The 14,048-nt window shown below is 34.4% G+C and overlaps 1 protein-coding gene across 1 annotated transcript in view; it reads left to right on the forward strand.

Annotated features, from left to right (window-relative positions):
- cpne9 (copine family member IX) overlaps positions 1–14,048 on the forward strand; it is a 100,819-nt gene that overhangs the window by 9,489 nt on the left and 77,282 nt on the right. Inside the window, exon 2 of the mRNA XM_056449133.1 lies at positions 10,070–10,110. Coding sequence (XP_056305108.1) covers positions 10,070–10,110 — 41 coding nt within the window. The remainder of the gene's footprint in view (positions 1–10,069; positions 10,111–14,048) is intronic.

Here is a 14,048-nt window from a genome sequence, read left to right on the forward strand (position 1 = left end):
TTTTTTTCTATTGAGTGAAGATTTCATGGCATCTTGTTTGAATAGAAGCGAGCAGGCTTGTTATGTAGGTCTACTGGGCTTTTTTTTGTGTGCGTCAAAGTGTGAATTATACATCAGCTCATCTTCTTAACCTGATTTGAAGGTTACTGGCTTTCTTGGTGATTTTATGACATCAAGATATACAATTCTAGTATCTGGATTTATGGGATGTGCGCAGATGAATGTCAGATGTGTCCAGGAGATTTTCAGTTTTTAATTAAATGATTTATTTTTAGTTCATATAGCAATGTAAGATTAATATATATATATATATATATATATATATATATATATATATATATATATATATATATATATATATATATATATATTATTATTATTATTTTTTTTTTCATTCATTTATATATATTGGCCAATGGAATTAAATCTTTTTGGTAATATGTATATATTGCACACAAATGTAATTTCTCCAGACAAATATATAATTATGCTAAATGATTATTTAACTCGCTTTTGAAAGAAAAAAAACACTGTATAAAACAAAAAAAAACTGCATGTAATTAAACGAATAAAAAAGAGCAATTCGATGCAAATTTCAACCTTCAGTGAAAAAAATATATTTTTTAATCAAAATAGCAAAACCCTTTCTAGGTTTTTTTTTTTGTCTAGGCTTGTATTTTACAGTACTGTAAAAATACTCATAAATTGTCCCTATCAGTGTTTTCAAACAATTATATTTGATTCACCCAAGTCACACAAATGCTTATTTCACACCTGTCACAGAGACTTCAGACGTCACATCCATAACCAAGCTTTTTTCTACATAAATGCAAAAATGTAAACTAAAATAAAATCAGTCATTTTTGTTTTATAATGAGTCAACTCTTATCCTTTTGTTCAGCATTGTTTCTTTTGGGTTGTGCAGTTTAATTCACAGAATTTCTACAAAGTATGTTGTATACTGCAATAGGCATTTGACGATAACCGTTTTCAAGGTATACCGTGGTTTGGAAAAGTTAAGGTTTTAAAACCACCAACATTTTCTACTGTATCGTTCCTAAGGTATGTGTAAGATTTATGTTGTTATATATATATATATATATATATATATATATATATATATATATATATATATATATATATATATATATATATATATATATATATATATATATATATATTTCTAGGACAACAGTATCTTCAGCAGAAAAAATCTCCAAAAATGTTGTTTTAAATTGTAAAGAAACTTGTGTTTTTGCAGAAGTCAATGATTCATGTAAATTATTATCTGATAATATGTTTACTGCTCTAAAATATTTGAAATGTTTCTAGAAATAAAATATATTTTTTACTCTATATTGATTTAAGAGCCAATCACACAGCAGAAATGTGCAACAATGGGAATCTAAAAGTGTGGTGATATTAGAGATGCACCGAATTTTCGGCCACTGACAAATTAATCAGCTGAAAATATGTAATGCCATTTAATGAACACTGTAATTTTTGTGGCTTCAGTCATTGTTGGGGTACTCTTTTAAATCTGGAAGCATTAACAACTTATATAAAAAAGGCCTATTTAAATGTATTATCTTTCTATTTCTAAAGATGTTTGGTGACTAAAATATTATTTTAATGAATATATCTTATTAATAAATCTGTTTTGTTCAAATGCACCAAAATATATGACCTATATTCAATGAGAACAGGATAAAAATATTTATTTGTACTCCTCTATGCTGAACACTGTAGGCATGACTGTAGTTTTAAACGGCTATTAAAATGAACTGTTTAAAGTGTGCAGTCACACAGTCAATATTGCATATCCAGATGCCACAAACTAGCATTAATTCCTTCAGAACGACTAGAATCTTCCACACTTGTTTGTTGCAGTCTTTATAACATCTTCTTTCTTATCATCTAGCAAATGGCGTTTCTATTGTGAATTCTTCCTACTATGCAGTTGTATACTGCTGTCATTAATTATACTCAGGATGGATTGGTTGTTTCGCAGGCTTAGAGCAATCAAAAAATCACAGTGCTCTGACTTAAAAATGTAGTCAAAGTCACGCCAACCTACTCATGTTTTTACTCAAGCGATAGAGCGGAACTTTTAGTCACTAATCAGGCATTCATTCATTCATTCATTCATTTTTCTTCGGCTTAGTCCCACAGTGGAATGAACCACCAACTATTCCAGCATATGTTTTACGCAGTGGATACACTTCCAGCCACAACCCAGTACTGGAAAACACCCACACTCAAACACTACAGCCAATTTAGTATATTTAATTCCCCTATGGCACATGTCTTTGGACTGTGGGGGAAACCGGAGCACCCGGAGGACACCCACGCCAACATGGGCAGAACATGCAAACTCCACACAGAAATGCCAACTGCTCCAGCTGGGATTCGAACAAGCGACCTTCTTGCTGTGAGGCGACAGTGCTACCACTAAGCCACCGTGCCACCTAATCAGGCATTTAATAAAAAAAATAACCAAGTGACATTGGAGCTGAATAAGAGGAAATGGGGAAGACACAGGCTATTAAATTTATGTGCAATTTTTTTTTAACATTTCAGATCCTGTGAAGTTTAGAATCAACCACAGCCTAAATTTAACACTTGTCAAGTTCCAAATGTGAGTTAAAAATAGATGTTGATGAGTATATGAAATGGTGTGTTACTCACCATTTGCCCAGTCACTTTTTTTTTCTTCTAACAATACCTGAGAACACAATATAAAATTGTAAAGAGTCTGATTGGATATGCAGCGCTGATTTTTTTTTCTTCGGCATGTAAGCTGCTCTTGATAACAGTGTTTTCAGTGTCTCAGAGCAGCTTCGTTTTCTTAGAATGTGCTATTGAAAATATAATATGCAACAAATACCTCTCCTTTGTAAAGAGAAGGTTTGTAAATCTGTACATAGAGTAGATTCTTTGCTCCAGCCAAAATAAAAGCTCTTTGAATGTTTGAAAGTAAAGAAAAAAGATATTAGTTTGATTAAATGATAGGCCTGTCACAATATCTATTTTTTTGTTGGATGATATATTGCACCAAAATATATTACGATAAACAATATTATTGTCATTTTAAGGCTATTTTATGCCACTCATTATATATTGCCATAAGTACATGGAGTTTAATATCATCACAATGCAAGTACACTCTTCCAGAGAACACATATTTTATTCGTAAGAATATTTAATTTAATTATGTTCATTTTAATGATTTAATAACTAGGTATTGGAATCAGAATGTAAAAATGCATATCTTAAATAAGTAATAGTAAATGTTAACAAAAAGGTGCAAGGTAAGAAGTAACTGTCATGTGGGATTTGGAAGTGGACAATGTTGAGGATCCAATTGCAGGTTTTTTAAACAGAGGATGGTCAGACAGGCAAAGGTTGCTAACAGGAGCGAATGGGTACATATGGGTCAAGCAAAAGAGTGGTCAGGTCACAGGCAAAGAGATTGATAATCAATACATCACAATAATCAATACATCGACTTATCACACAATACGTGGACATGTCCTCAATTATTTTTGGTGATGCAATATACATCACCCATACATAAAAACCATTCTAGCAGCATTTTAGCTGATTGAGCAACGCCTCTATTTCTATTGGAGCTATCAGTGTCAGTATGATTAAAAAATACTATAGTATTTTCTATAAATTATTATAGTATATATTCACATGGGTTTCTGACAACTGAAAACAGATCTGGTAGCAGATATTGCAGCCTCTGTTACTGTTATAGTCACCAGTAATCTAGCTACTGCGGATCGCTGGAGAACTACACACACGCGACATTTACGAACTACAACTCCCATCATGCGCCTCACACACACCGGTTTTGTATTTAAAAGGTCAATATTGGTACCTCAAAGTTGTGTATTAGTACCTAAAGTCAACATATTAGTCCCTAAACTGTACAAAATGCAGCTTTTGAAAACATACTGCTTACTGAAATTTGTGTATATTTCTGAGAGTGTTCCGTATTAAATACCAGAGCAGCTGCTTTGTTTACAACACTATCCAAGGAACACATGCTGGTTGGAAATACAGTACATGCTTCAGCCCTAAACATGCTTCAGTATATGTTTGACAGCAGTTTCTAGTTGATATGAATGCTAAAGAGTCAGAATCAGAAAGAGCTTTATTGCCAGGTATATTCACACATGCAAGGAGTTTATTTTCGTGACAGAGCTTCTTCAGTGCAACAATTAGAGACAGGACAAGAAACAGATAATAAATATATTTTAAAAATAGAAGTAGTGAATGCAACTATACAAATTGACGGGTGTATGTAGAGGTATATTACTATATACAATGTTATATGTGCAGCTGTTATGTGCAAATTGGTAAAGTATGTTGTTAAATGAATAAGTTTATGTGTATAAAAAGTAGTAATGTTTGTTTCACAATTACTATCATAGTGTTTATGAGATGGCGATGGAGTGCCTGAGGGGATCAACAACAGCACCAACAACACTCAAAAAATTACTTTAGCTGCTTGTTCAAACTACTAAGTTAAAACAACACATTTCTTAAGTTGTTTTTGGGACAACTTAATTGTTTTATGTTGAATCCACTTCAATTTGTACAAATTATCAAGTTAACTTAATCGATTTGTTTTGTGTTGACAACATAAAGGAATTTTGTGAAACCCAGCATGTTTTAAAAGGTGATTTTTGATTTTTCCTTTCCACACTTATAATAGTTACAGGGGCATATAGACTAATAAAGGCTTATTTTCGTGCAGTTCTGTGCATACCACAAAATAAATACAACAAAAGAACTTAACATTTCTTCTGTTATTTATGTAATTGCATAAGTTTGCCGCACATATCTATCTTTATAAGGACAATTTTTCTTTCTGTGGTCAGTTTATTTTATTTTCCATAAAAGAGATAAAGGTAAAGTAAAATCAATCGTTTGCATATGAATGGAAGTAAAATATATGCTGGAATAGTTGGCGGTTCATTCCGCTGTGGGGACCCCTGATAAATTAGGGACTAAGCCGAAGAAAAATGAATGAATGGACAGTGCTCTCTAGTGGATTTAAAACGTACAGCAAAATTTACCCGGAGCAAAGTATTTTACATTTCACAAGAATGTAGGCGAAAGCCGCCTTTCCACTGCACATGACATTTGGACACGACTGACGGAATACGCCCCTCTGTGGCAATCGCACAGATATTTCAGTGTGGTCGTGCACCATTGGAGAGAAGTCCTAAATAAAGTGCAAAACAAGCTTTTATTCTCTGTGCGTTCTCCATGGTTGAATGAATGAATAAAAAATAAACAATTTTGGAGGGAATGTGGAGACAGCATTAAAAATAACATTTTTTATTACTCATTTATCAATATAAATATTTTTTTTATATAATTTTTTTTCTGATTGAAAAAAATTATGAAAAACTCCTATTACTCATCTCGCGCACACGGACCTGCTTGGACAACACTGGAATACATCACATCCTGTCGGCCGGTCGCATACTGTCTAGTTGCAGGAGTTAAAATATTTAAGCATATCTGATAAAATCTGATCAGATTTTTCCGCATACGGAACTCAACACAGCTCTCGAACGTCTATCAATTGGAAATGAATGACTTCCGTTCTGTCGCTTGTCTTTGTTGTATGTAGTGGAAAGTCGGCTTGAGGCATGTTTTTCTAATGAGCCTTCGTAGGTTACTCGAGCTTTTTTGTAAGCGCCATCTACTGGCAGAGAGTAAATATCTTTTTATTCAGTCTGTCTTGTACAATAATATTTTTATGTTGCATAATTTCACAGATTGTCGTTATATTATAAATAAAGAAATGCTTATTGCTTTTTCTTATGTAAATATCTTATTTACATTTAAAAAATTTAGCAATTGGAATCAGCAAGGAAAAATCAAGAACGGTGCGCCACTAGTTGCCATTAATTGTCTTCACGCACTGTTGTAGTGAGCATAAACGATGATGAATATGCCCAGTCAGAGCTGATGGAATGAGCAGAACATCTTTGGGTTGTTATTCTGATCAAGGTCATGGCTTAAAACCCAACAAGCGAAACCACGCGGTATGTCAAGGGATCCCCCTCAGTATGGCGCACGTGGAATCGCTCCCTGTTGAGATGCCAGAGCTTCAGGACCTGTTTATTCGGCTTTAAAACGTCACAGCTGGCGTCACAGCAGATGTCAGGCAATACCTCCTGTTGCTCAGAGCCGCATCCTGCAGACTAGAGATGGAATCGATTCTCTGCTCAGTCGGATGGATTAATGTGCTCTCTGCTGTACTTCCCTGGCCTTTCTTCTATTCCTCTATCTATTTATCGCACAAACACAATTCTCCCGCGAGAGAATATCTGTGGCTCCTGTTATTGGTCATCCATCATGTCCGTAAAAAGCAGTCTGGTCTTTAAATTTAAATGCACCGTCAGAGACCAATAACAGACTGATGGATGGAAACGCAAACGCTGTTGCCGTCGGAGCAGTTATGAAACATTATTTTTAATCAACAGTCGTGTGAAATAGCTTTCTGTTGACAGAGGTGAGGTCAATGCCAAATGCTTTTCACAAGCCATTTAACTTGTGTCGTTCAGTTTGGCTTAAAAGAGATATGCATTGAGGAAAACATGTTGGATGAGTCTTTGTTTTGTCAATGGCAGACTGGCGTTTCAGGCTTGTGTATCAGAATATGGAGTCAAGTGGTTGAAAAGTAAGAAAAATCCATTAACATTTGTAAAGTACACTCCAAAAAAATAAATTTTCTGTGGCTTGTTCAAACTAGGGCTGTGCGACTAATCGAAATCGAATTGCAATCGTGATTTGAAACATTGCAATTAGCTAACCGCAAGATGCAGCGATAAGCAGTGGTGTAAAGTAATATACTCTGGTCAGACAAATACTCAAACTACTGTAATTGAGTAGTTTTTCTCAGGAATTGTAATTTACTAAGTAGTTTTATAAATATGTACTTTTACTTGCCCTTGAGTACAGTTTTAGTGCTGTATTGGTACTTTTACTTCACTACTTTCCTTCAACCTGCAGTCAATACTTTATTTTTTCTTGTCTATGAAGATTAGAAAAATCTGTCCTGTGATTCCTGTCCAATCAGATTGCACATAGAAGGTAAATCGCATCATAATGAACTACCTCAAGACATGAGCGATTTATAGTTGCAGCAAATTGTTTGTAAGCATTAAAAGTGTCCAAGAAGATGTCACACTCATTGACCCAGAGATTGTTTAGATGCATGTCACTGATGAGAAGATGATGGATGTTTACTGTATGATGACCGAAATGGCCTTAAACACCCAGCAGGCATGAGACATCAGATTGAAGTTGTACCCCAACGTAGTGGGGACGTTGCATTTTGTTTGGAAATGAAAATCAGGTTGACGTCAATACTCAATGTCAGGCTGACGTCAATGTCCAACCTTAAATCAACCAAATATCAACGTCTAATGATGTCACAGCTTGACGTTACCACATTTGTATGACGTCTATCAAAAGTGGGATTTTGGTTGCCATACCTGACTAATAAATGTCAGTATTTGACATTAATATAACATTGGTTTAAGATGTTGGCTTGTTGTTGAATTTTGGTCACTTTCCAACACAACCTAAAATCAACCATATATCAACGTCGTTACTGGACATCAAAATAACATTGTCCTTAGACGCTCGCTAGACATTGAATTTTGGTCACCTGACATAACGACCTAAATGTAACCTAATTTTAATGTATTATGATGATGTGTGTCTTTCTGGGCAATAAATAATTGCACTACAGAATGTTCCGTTTACACACATCCACAAATTAGATGTAAAATACATCAGCTTTTTTACAGCATAATACTCTTGAGTACTTTTAAAATGGCTACTTTTTACTTTTTACATACTTTGAGTAATATTAACAGATACTTTTACTCTACTTGCACAAAATTTGTAGGCAAGTAATGGTACTTTTACTTAAGTATGATTTTTCAGTACTCCTTCCACCACTGGCGATATGAAATATGTATGTATTATTTCATTTCTCCTGCCCAGAGGAAATGCATGACTGCAGTCCATAACGCATTGATGTATTCGCATCGTGGTGCGTGTTATCAAAACCATGCTCTGAAGTGAGCTGCAGCATTTTGGTGCACTGCCCCCTAGGGGTCCGGAGATTAAAAAAAAGATTTTTTTGCGTATAACTTCTCAACCTTTTGCCAAAAATTCATGAAATTGGTCTTTTTACATCCAGCGGAGCATGCAGAGTTGAATGATGTCTGCCTGTCTCAGGTCAGCCATTTTGGCTGTCGACCATTTTGAATTCTGTCAAAAATTGCTTTATTTTACTGATGCATTGGCGAATTATCACGCACTGTTATGTTGCACTTGGTGAAAAGCAGTGAAGAGTGAGTGGTGAAGTTAGCAACAGCGCTGAAATGTTAGCGGGAAATTAACGTTTTAAAAATGTTAGTACTGACTGGTGCCGAAATAATACTTTTCACAATCCTTATTCAGAGTTATGCAAAATTCTAATTCATACTCTTGACTCTATTGGTCAGGGTTTTTTCTGTATCTATGACCCACAAATACATATACATATACAGTTGAAGTCTGAATTATTAGCCCCCTGAATGTTTTTCCCCAATTTCTGTTTAATGGAAATAAGATATTTTCAACACATTTCTAAACAATAGTTTTAATAACTCATTTCTAAAACTGATTTCTTTTGGCTTTCCCATGAATACAGTACATAATATTTTACTTGATGTTTTCAAGATAGTATTCAGCTTAAAGTGCAATTTAAAGGCTTAACTAGGGTAATTAGACAAGTCATTGCATAACTCTGTGATCACCTGCAATCTAGCTTTTGCAGATTGCTGGAGAACTACACATCTGCCACTTTAACAAACTAAAATCCCATCATGCCCGACACTCACACACCAGTTCTAGATCACCCCTAGATTTCACACACACAGCTGCAGATCATCCTTACTGATTACTTGGACTATTTAAGCACCACAGACACATTGGCTGCGTATGAAATCGCATACTTCCATACTATATATTATGCTAAAAACAGTATGCAAGCCGAGTAGTATGTCCAAATTCATTGAATTCGAAATACAGTATGCAAGAAGTACCCGGATGATCTACTACTTCAGGTGAGATTCTGAAGTGCACATCCGATGGACGCTACGCTATCTGTTTTTTTAATTCTTGGATTATGTTGGTGATTGTTTTTGGATTATGATGCCTGCCTCGACCTTTGCCTGTTTCTTGGACTACTCTTTTTAGATTGCCTTTGCTATTAATGTTTTGTTCCTGTTTTGACCCCTGCCTGCCTGGCCATTCACTTAATAAAGCTGCATGTGGAACTCCATCTCTTTTGCCACGCCAGCATCATTAGAATAATGATGGTTTGTTCCGTAGACAATGGAAAAAATATTACTTAAGGGGGCTAATATTACTGACCTTAAAATTATTTTAAAAAAATGTAAAACTGCTTTTATTCTAGCCGAAATAAAACAATTAAAACTTCCACCTGAGGAAAAATATTATCAGAAATACTGTGAAAATTCCCTGTTAAACATAATTTGGGAAATATTTGAAAAAGAAAAAAAAAATCACAGGAAGGCTAATAATTTTGACGTCAACTGTATGTTCATACAACTGTTAAGAGACCACTTTGGTGATTCTCAGTTTGTCTGGATTTACAGTTTATAGTCTCTGTTTGATTAAAATGGCAATTTTGTTTTATCCTTTAAAACACTGATGACTTTTCCTCCAAATGTAATATCAAAATGTTGTTGAGCATAATACAAAAGTGCATATAATAAACACAGCATACATTCATAATAAAGTTAAAAGGGTGGGTTTTGATTTGATGTTTGGCAAGAGTAAACTGACCCGAGCATCAGCGAGTCTCTTTGTTCACACAGGACGAACACAGAACCTGCTTTTGTTTCTGCGCAACCATCTGTTCCGAGTACAATAAATCATCTTGTGTTTTGCAGCCTTATTATTGCCAGCAATTATTTTGTTCACTCTATTGTGCATCTCTGTTTTCTTGTTTCTCCAGGAGTCTGCTGGATGTGGATACATTCTCAAGGTCAGCGCCAGGTGAGTCTTTAAACTGATCGCTCCTTCCTTGTTGTGAGGCTTGACATCTTAATAAACTATGATAGTTTGCGTTCATTGAAAAGTAAGAATAATTAATAAATCCATAAGAAACAGTCCCTTAATAGTGACGTCAGGTCTTCAGTTTCGGACTTTGGCGCATTTTGCACTCACATTATAAGTGCACTGCACCAAAGCCCAACCGAATTACGCTATGGCACACCACTTCCAACCAGGCCAGGGCCAGCCAACTGAACCATTCCTGAGCCTGATTCAGAGCACTCACACTTGTCAAACGAACCTGGGCACAGTTCGGATAGCATAGAGAGTGCACCCTTATACACCAGTATTTTGCAGTACTAAGACAACACATCATAGCTTTGTTACACAGACAAAAACACAAGCAAAAGCAGGGAAGGATGATGAGAAAGTCATATAATGAATCAGTGCTCATCACAAACAACTTTTTCCACGAGTAGAGAAACATAGTATTATACTGAACTAACTACACATAACTACTAGACATCATCATGGTAACACACATAAGTAAACATTATTTATCAACATTAGATGTAACATAAAACTTTAATGTAGTACATAACTAAAAAAAAAATAAAAAGAGCCATATTAATGTCAACAAAAAGCATAAAAAGTGAAGTGCAGGATAGTGGAGGAATACTGCTAAAGTCAGTTCATGGTTATTAACCATATATGTTAAGTTAACTTGCTGTAATCAGGTTATGGATTTTTACTGTAGCATTTTTGCAGTTCTTTTACCGGGAATTACTCAGTCATTTATTTTTTTTTACAGTGTACTTTTTCTGCATTACATGTTAAGCATATTTTCTGCATAAGACATATTGTTTGATGTTTACTGTAGAAGATGCTATTCTGGACTGTACTTAATTTCGTAGTGCTTAATTCATAACTTTTCCACAGTTACAAACTGATGAAATATGTTCTCAGAAACTGGATTTATAGTTTCAATAAAACACATTTTTCAAAATTCTTTAAATTGTTAATGACATTTCTTTTTCAAATTTATAATCACAATGTTGCCAACTTATCCAGCACATGTTTTACGCAGTGGATGCCTTTCCAGCCGCAACCCATCTCTGGGAAACATCCATGCACACTCATTCACACTCATACACCACGGACAATTTAGCCTACCCAATTCACCTGTGCCGCATATCTTTGGACTGTGGGGGAAACCGGAGCACCCGGAGGAAACCCACGTGAATGCAGGGAGAACATGCAGACTTCACACAGAAACGCCAAATGACCCAGCCGAGGCTTGAACCAGCACTACCCACTGCGTCACCTAAATATTGTAATATTATAATGTATTGTATGTAATGCTACATTATTGTGATATAGATGTGAATTTAGGCTTTGTAAAAATTATGGAGACAGGGATTTTTTAAGTGGAAAAGGTTAAAGAAAAAAAAAAAAAAGTGTAAATATTTAAAGTAATGCAGAAATTGTTTAAAAAAAACAATATCTGCAGTTATACTGTTGTTAGTGCATAAGGAACAAACGAATAAATCCAATAATAATACATATTTGTGATTAATGTACAAAAATATGATTAAATTACATTAACTGCCACCGCTCCACCCCCTATTTATTTATTAATAGTTTAAAAGCTATAAATGAATCTTTTAAAGCTTTTATCAAAGCTTGTGTTGCACTCAAAAAAAATCTTTTTTGCTCGTTCAAACTTCTTATTTAAAATGAGCTGAAACAACACAATTCTTGAGATTTCATTTGGACAACTTATTTTTTTATGTTAAATCCACATAAATTTGTTAAAAGTGTTAAGTTATCTCAATCAATTTGTGTTGGTACAACATGAATGAATTGTGTGGAAATCTGCATTTTTTACAGTGTGCGATAAGAATTAGTTTAGCATTTAAACTTCAGCACTAACATATTTATTTAGAGCCCCCAGAAATAATAGCCACTACCTTAGGAGTGACTGAGTAGGCCCACAATCTGCGTGCAGATTTCTAGCCTATCGTTTAGTCTATTTATTTACTTGTCTAAATGTTTGTACATTTATATTTATTCAGTTTTTAAATTAATTACAGTAATATTATTGACTAATATGAAAATATTAATATGATTTATTTACAATACAGTTTCTAAAGTAATATTCTCTGTCTTTTAGTAGATATATTATATGAGAGACTTGCTTTGTTTACCAAATCAGTGGATCTAATTGGATGTGCATTGTAAAGATTAAATACAAGTTAAAAAGGATTACTTTTTATTTAATATATTAAGGTTTTAATTATGATACTCCCAAAATAATTTCACATAAATCTGCAGATCTTTAACACAATTCTGCACAGAAATAGCAAGAAATGTCCCTAGATTCAATCAATTAATCAATCAATTAATCAATCAATCAATCAATCAATCAATCAATCAATTCTTATTAAATAGAAGTTAATGCAAAATGTAAATAAATATGCATTAATTTATGCTGTGTCAAACTTTATCACTGATTGATTCAAACTTTTGAAGCTACTAATGAATCTTTTAAAGCTTTTATGAAAGTTATCGTCTCAAACGACTGCTCGCGATAAGAATTCATTTAGCTAGCATTTAAAATTCAGCATTTACATATTAATTTGAGCTTCTTGATTCACTTGATTGACTAATGAGCGTATAATAATTCAGACTGAGTTGTATTTACTATTCTTAAGAGTAATAAAACAGCCGTCTTGCATGATAATATAAACGTGACCGAATTTTATTATTGCTTAATATCTTTTCCTCCTCGCTCCATCTCTCAGAAGCTCAACAACACAAAGCATTTATCCTTCCCAGCTGATGTCAGTAGCATAGCTGTGAATGCTGTTCACGTGAATTGTATTTTGCTGTTGCCTTGAAAACAAGTGTGAAGGTTTTTCGGATGAGTTATTCATGGCTATTTGGTATGTGAAGCCATTTGCTGAAAATGTTGCACCTCTAGGACATCTTTTTTCCACACGCTGCTTTTTCTAAAAGTATCAAAGGAAATACCTTGAAGGAAAGTAAAAAAAAAAACACTTATTTCAACTTGACTTTTTAAACCTGCCTTAGTCAGAGAAGGCCAAATTATAACATTTATTAATCCTTCACCCTAATGCTCAGCGCAATCAAACGCATGACTGACATCTGAGTTGCCATAATTTGCGCTGAGATTTATTCTGAATCAGTTCCTCGCTCGATCTGGCAAAGGTCATACCTGAATAGGTGTCTCTACTCTTCCTGAAATGCTTTCTGTGCTCTGATGATTGTTCCGTGTAATTTATGGGAAATCGTTAAACATTAGCTTGGCCCAGTGTAGTTACTGCACTGTGTTTTTTCTCTCTTTCCAGGAGCTGAAAATAATGAATATGGTCAGTCTCGTCTTGTTCAGTGCAACGGAGAGATTATGCATTCGTAATGTAACATTTGCATCTTGGAAAACAAGAAATGCTGCCTTGGCCTCATTTTGGAGTGATTTTGTTTCGCTAGTTATTCTGCAATTCCTGGGCTATTCTCAGGGAAAGAGGCGCAATTTGTTGTGTAATGAGGGTTAAGGCATAATTAGCAGGATAGGGAAGTTTGACATTATTTGGCAATTTAGTGTCTTGTGCAAACCAAATAAACAATTTAATTTTTATTTTTGAATTGGAATATCAGGCAGTTTACATGCTCCCATTTAACATCAGGGTTGTGTCGATAGACAATAGTATCGTGTATCGACAATAGGCAAAAATATCACAGAGAGCTGAGACCCATGACTATTTTAAAGGCATATTTAGATCGTTAGCAATAATGTAGACCTACAGTATTACATGTTTTGATTACATTATTGAATAAAACGTTATAAGATTGTATTATTTTTAGACATCATTAATAATAATTGAACTACAAATAATTTGACAGCTTCAGCTTTTCTCACC

The sequence above is a fragment of the Danio aesculapii genome, chromosome 23 (genome assembly GCF_903798145.1).
Source record: "Danio aesculapii chromosome 23, fDanAes4.1, whole genome shotgun sequence".
NCBI classification, from domain to species: domain Eukaryota; kingdom Metazoa; phylum Chordata; class Actinopteri; order Cypriniformes; family Danionidae; genus Danio; species Danio aesculapii.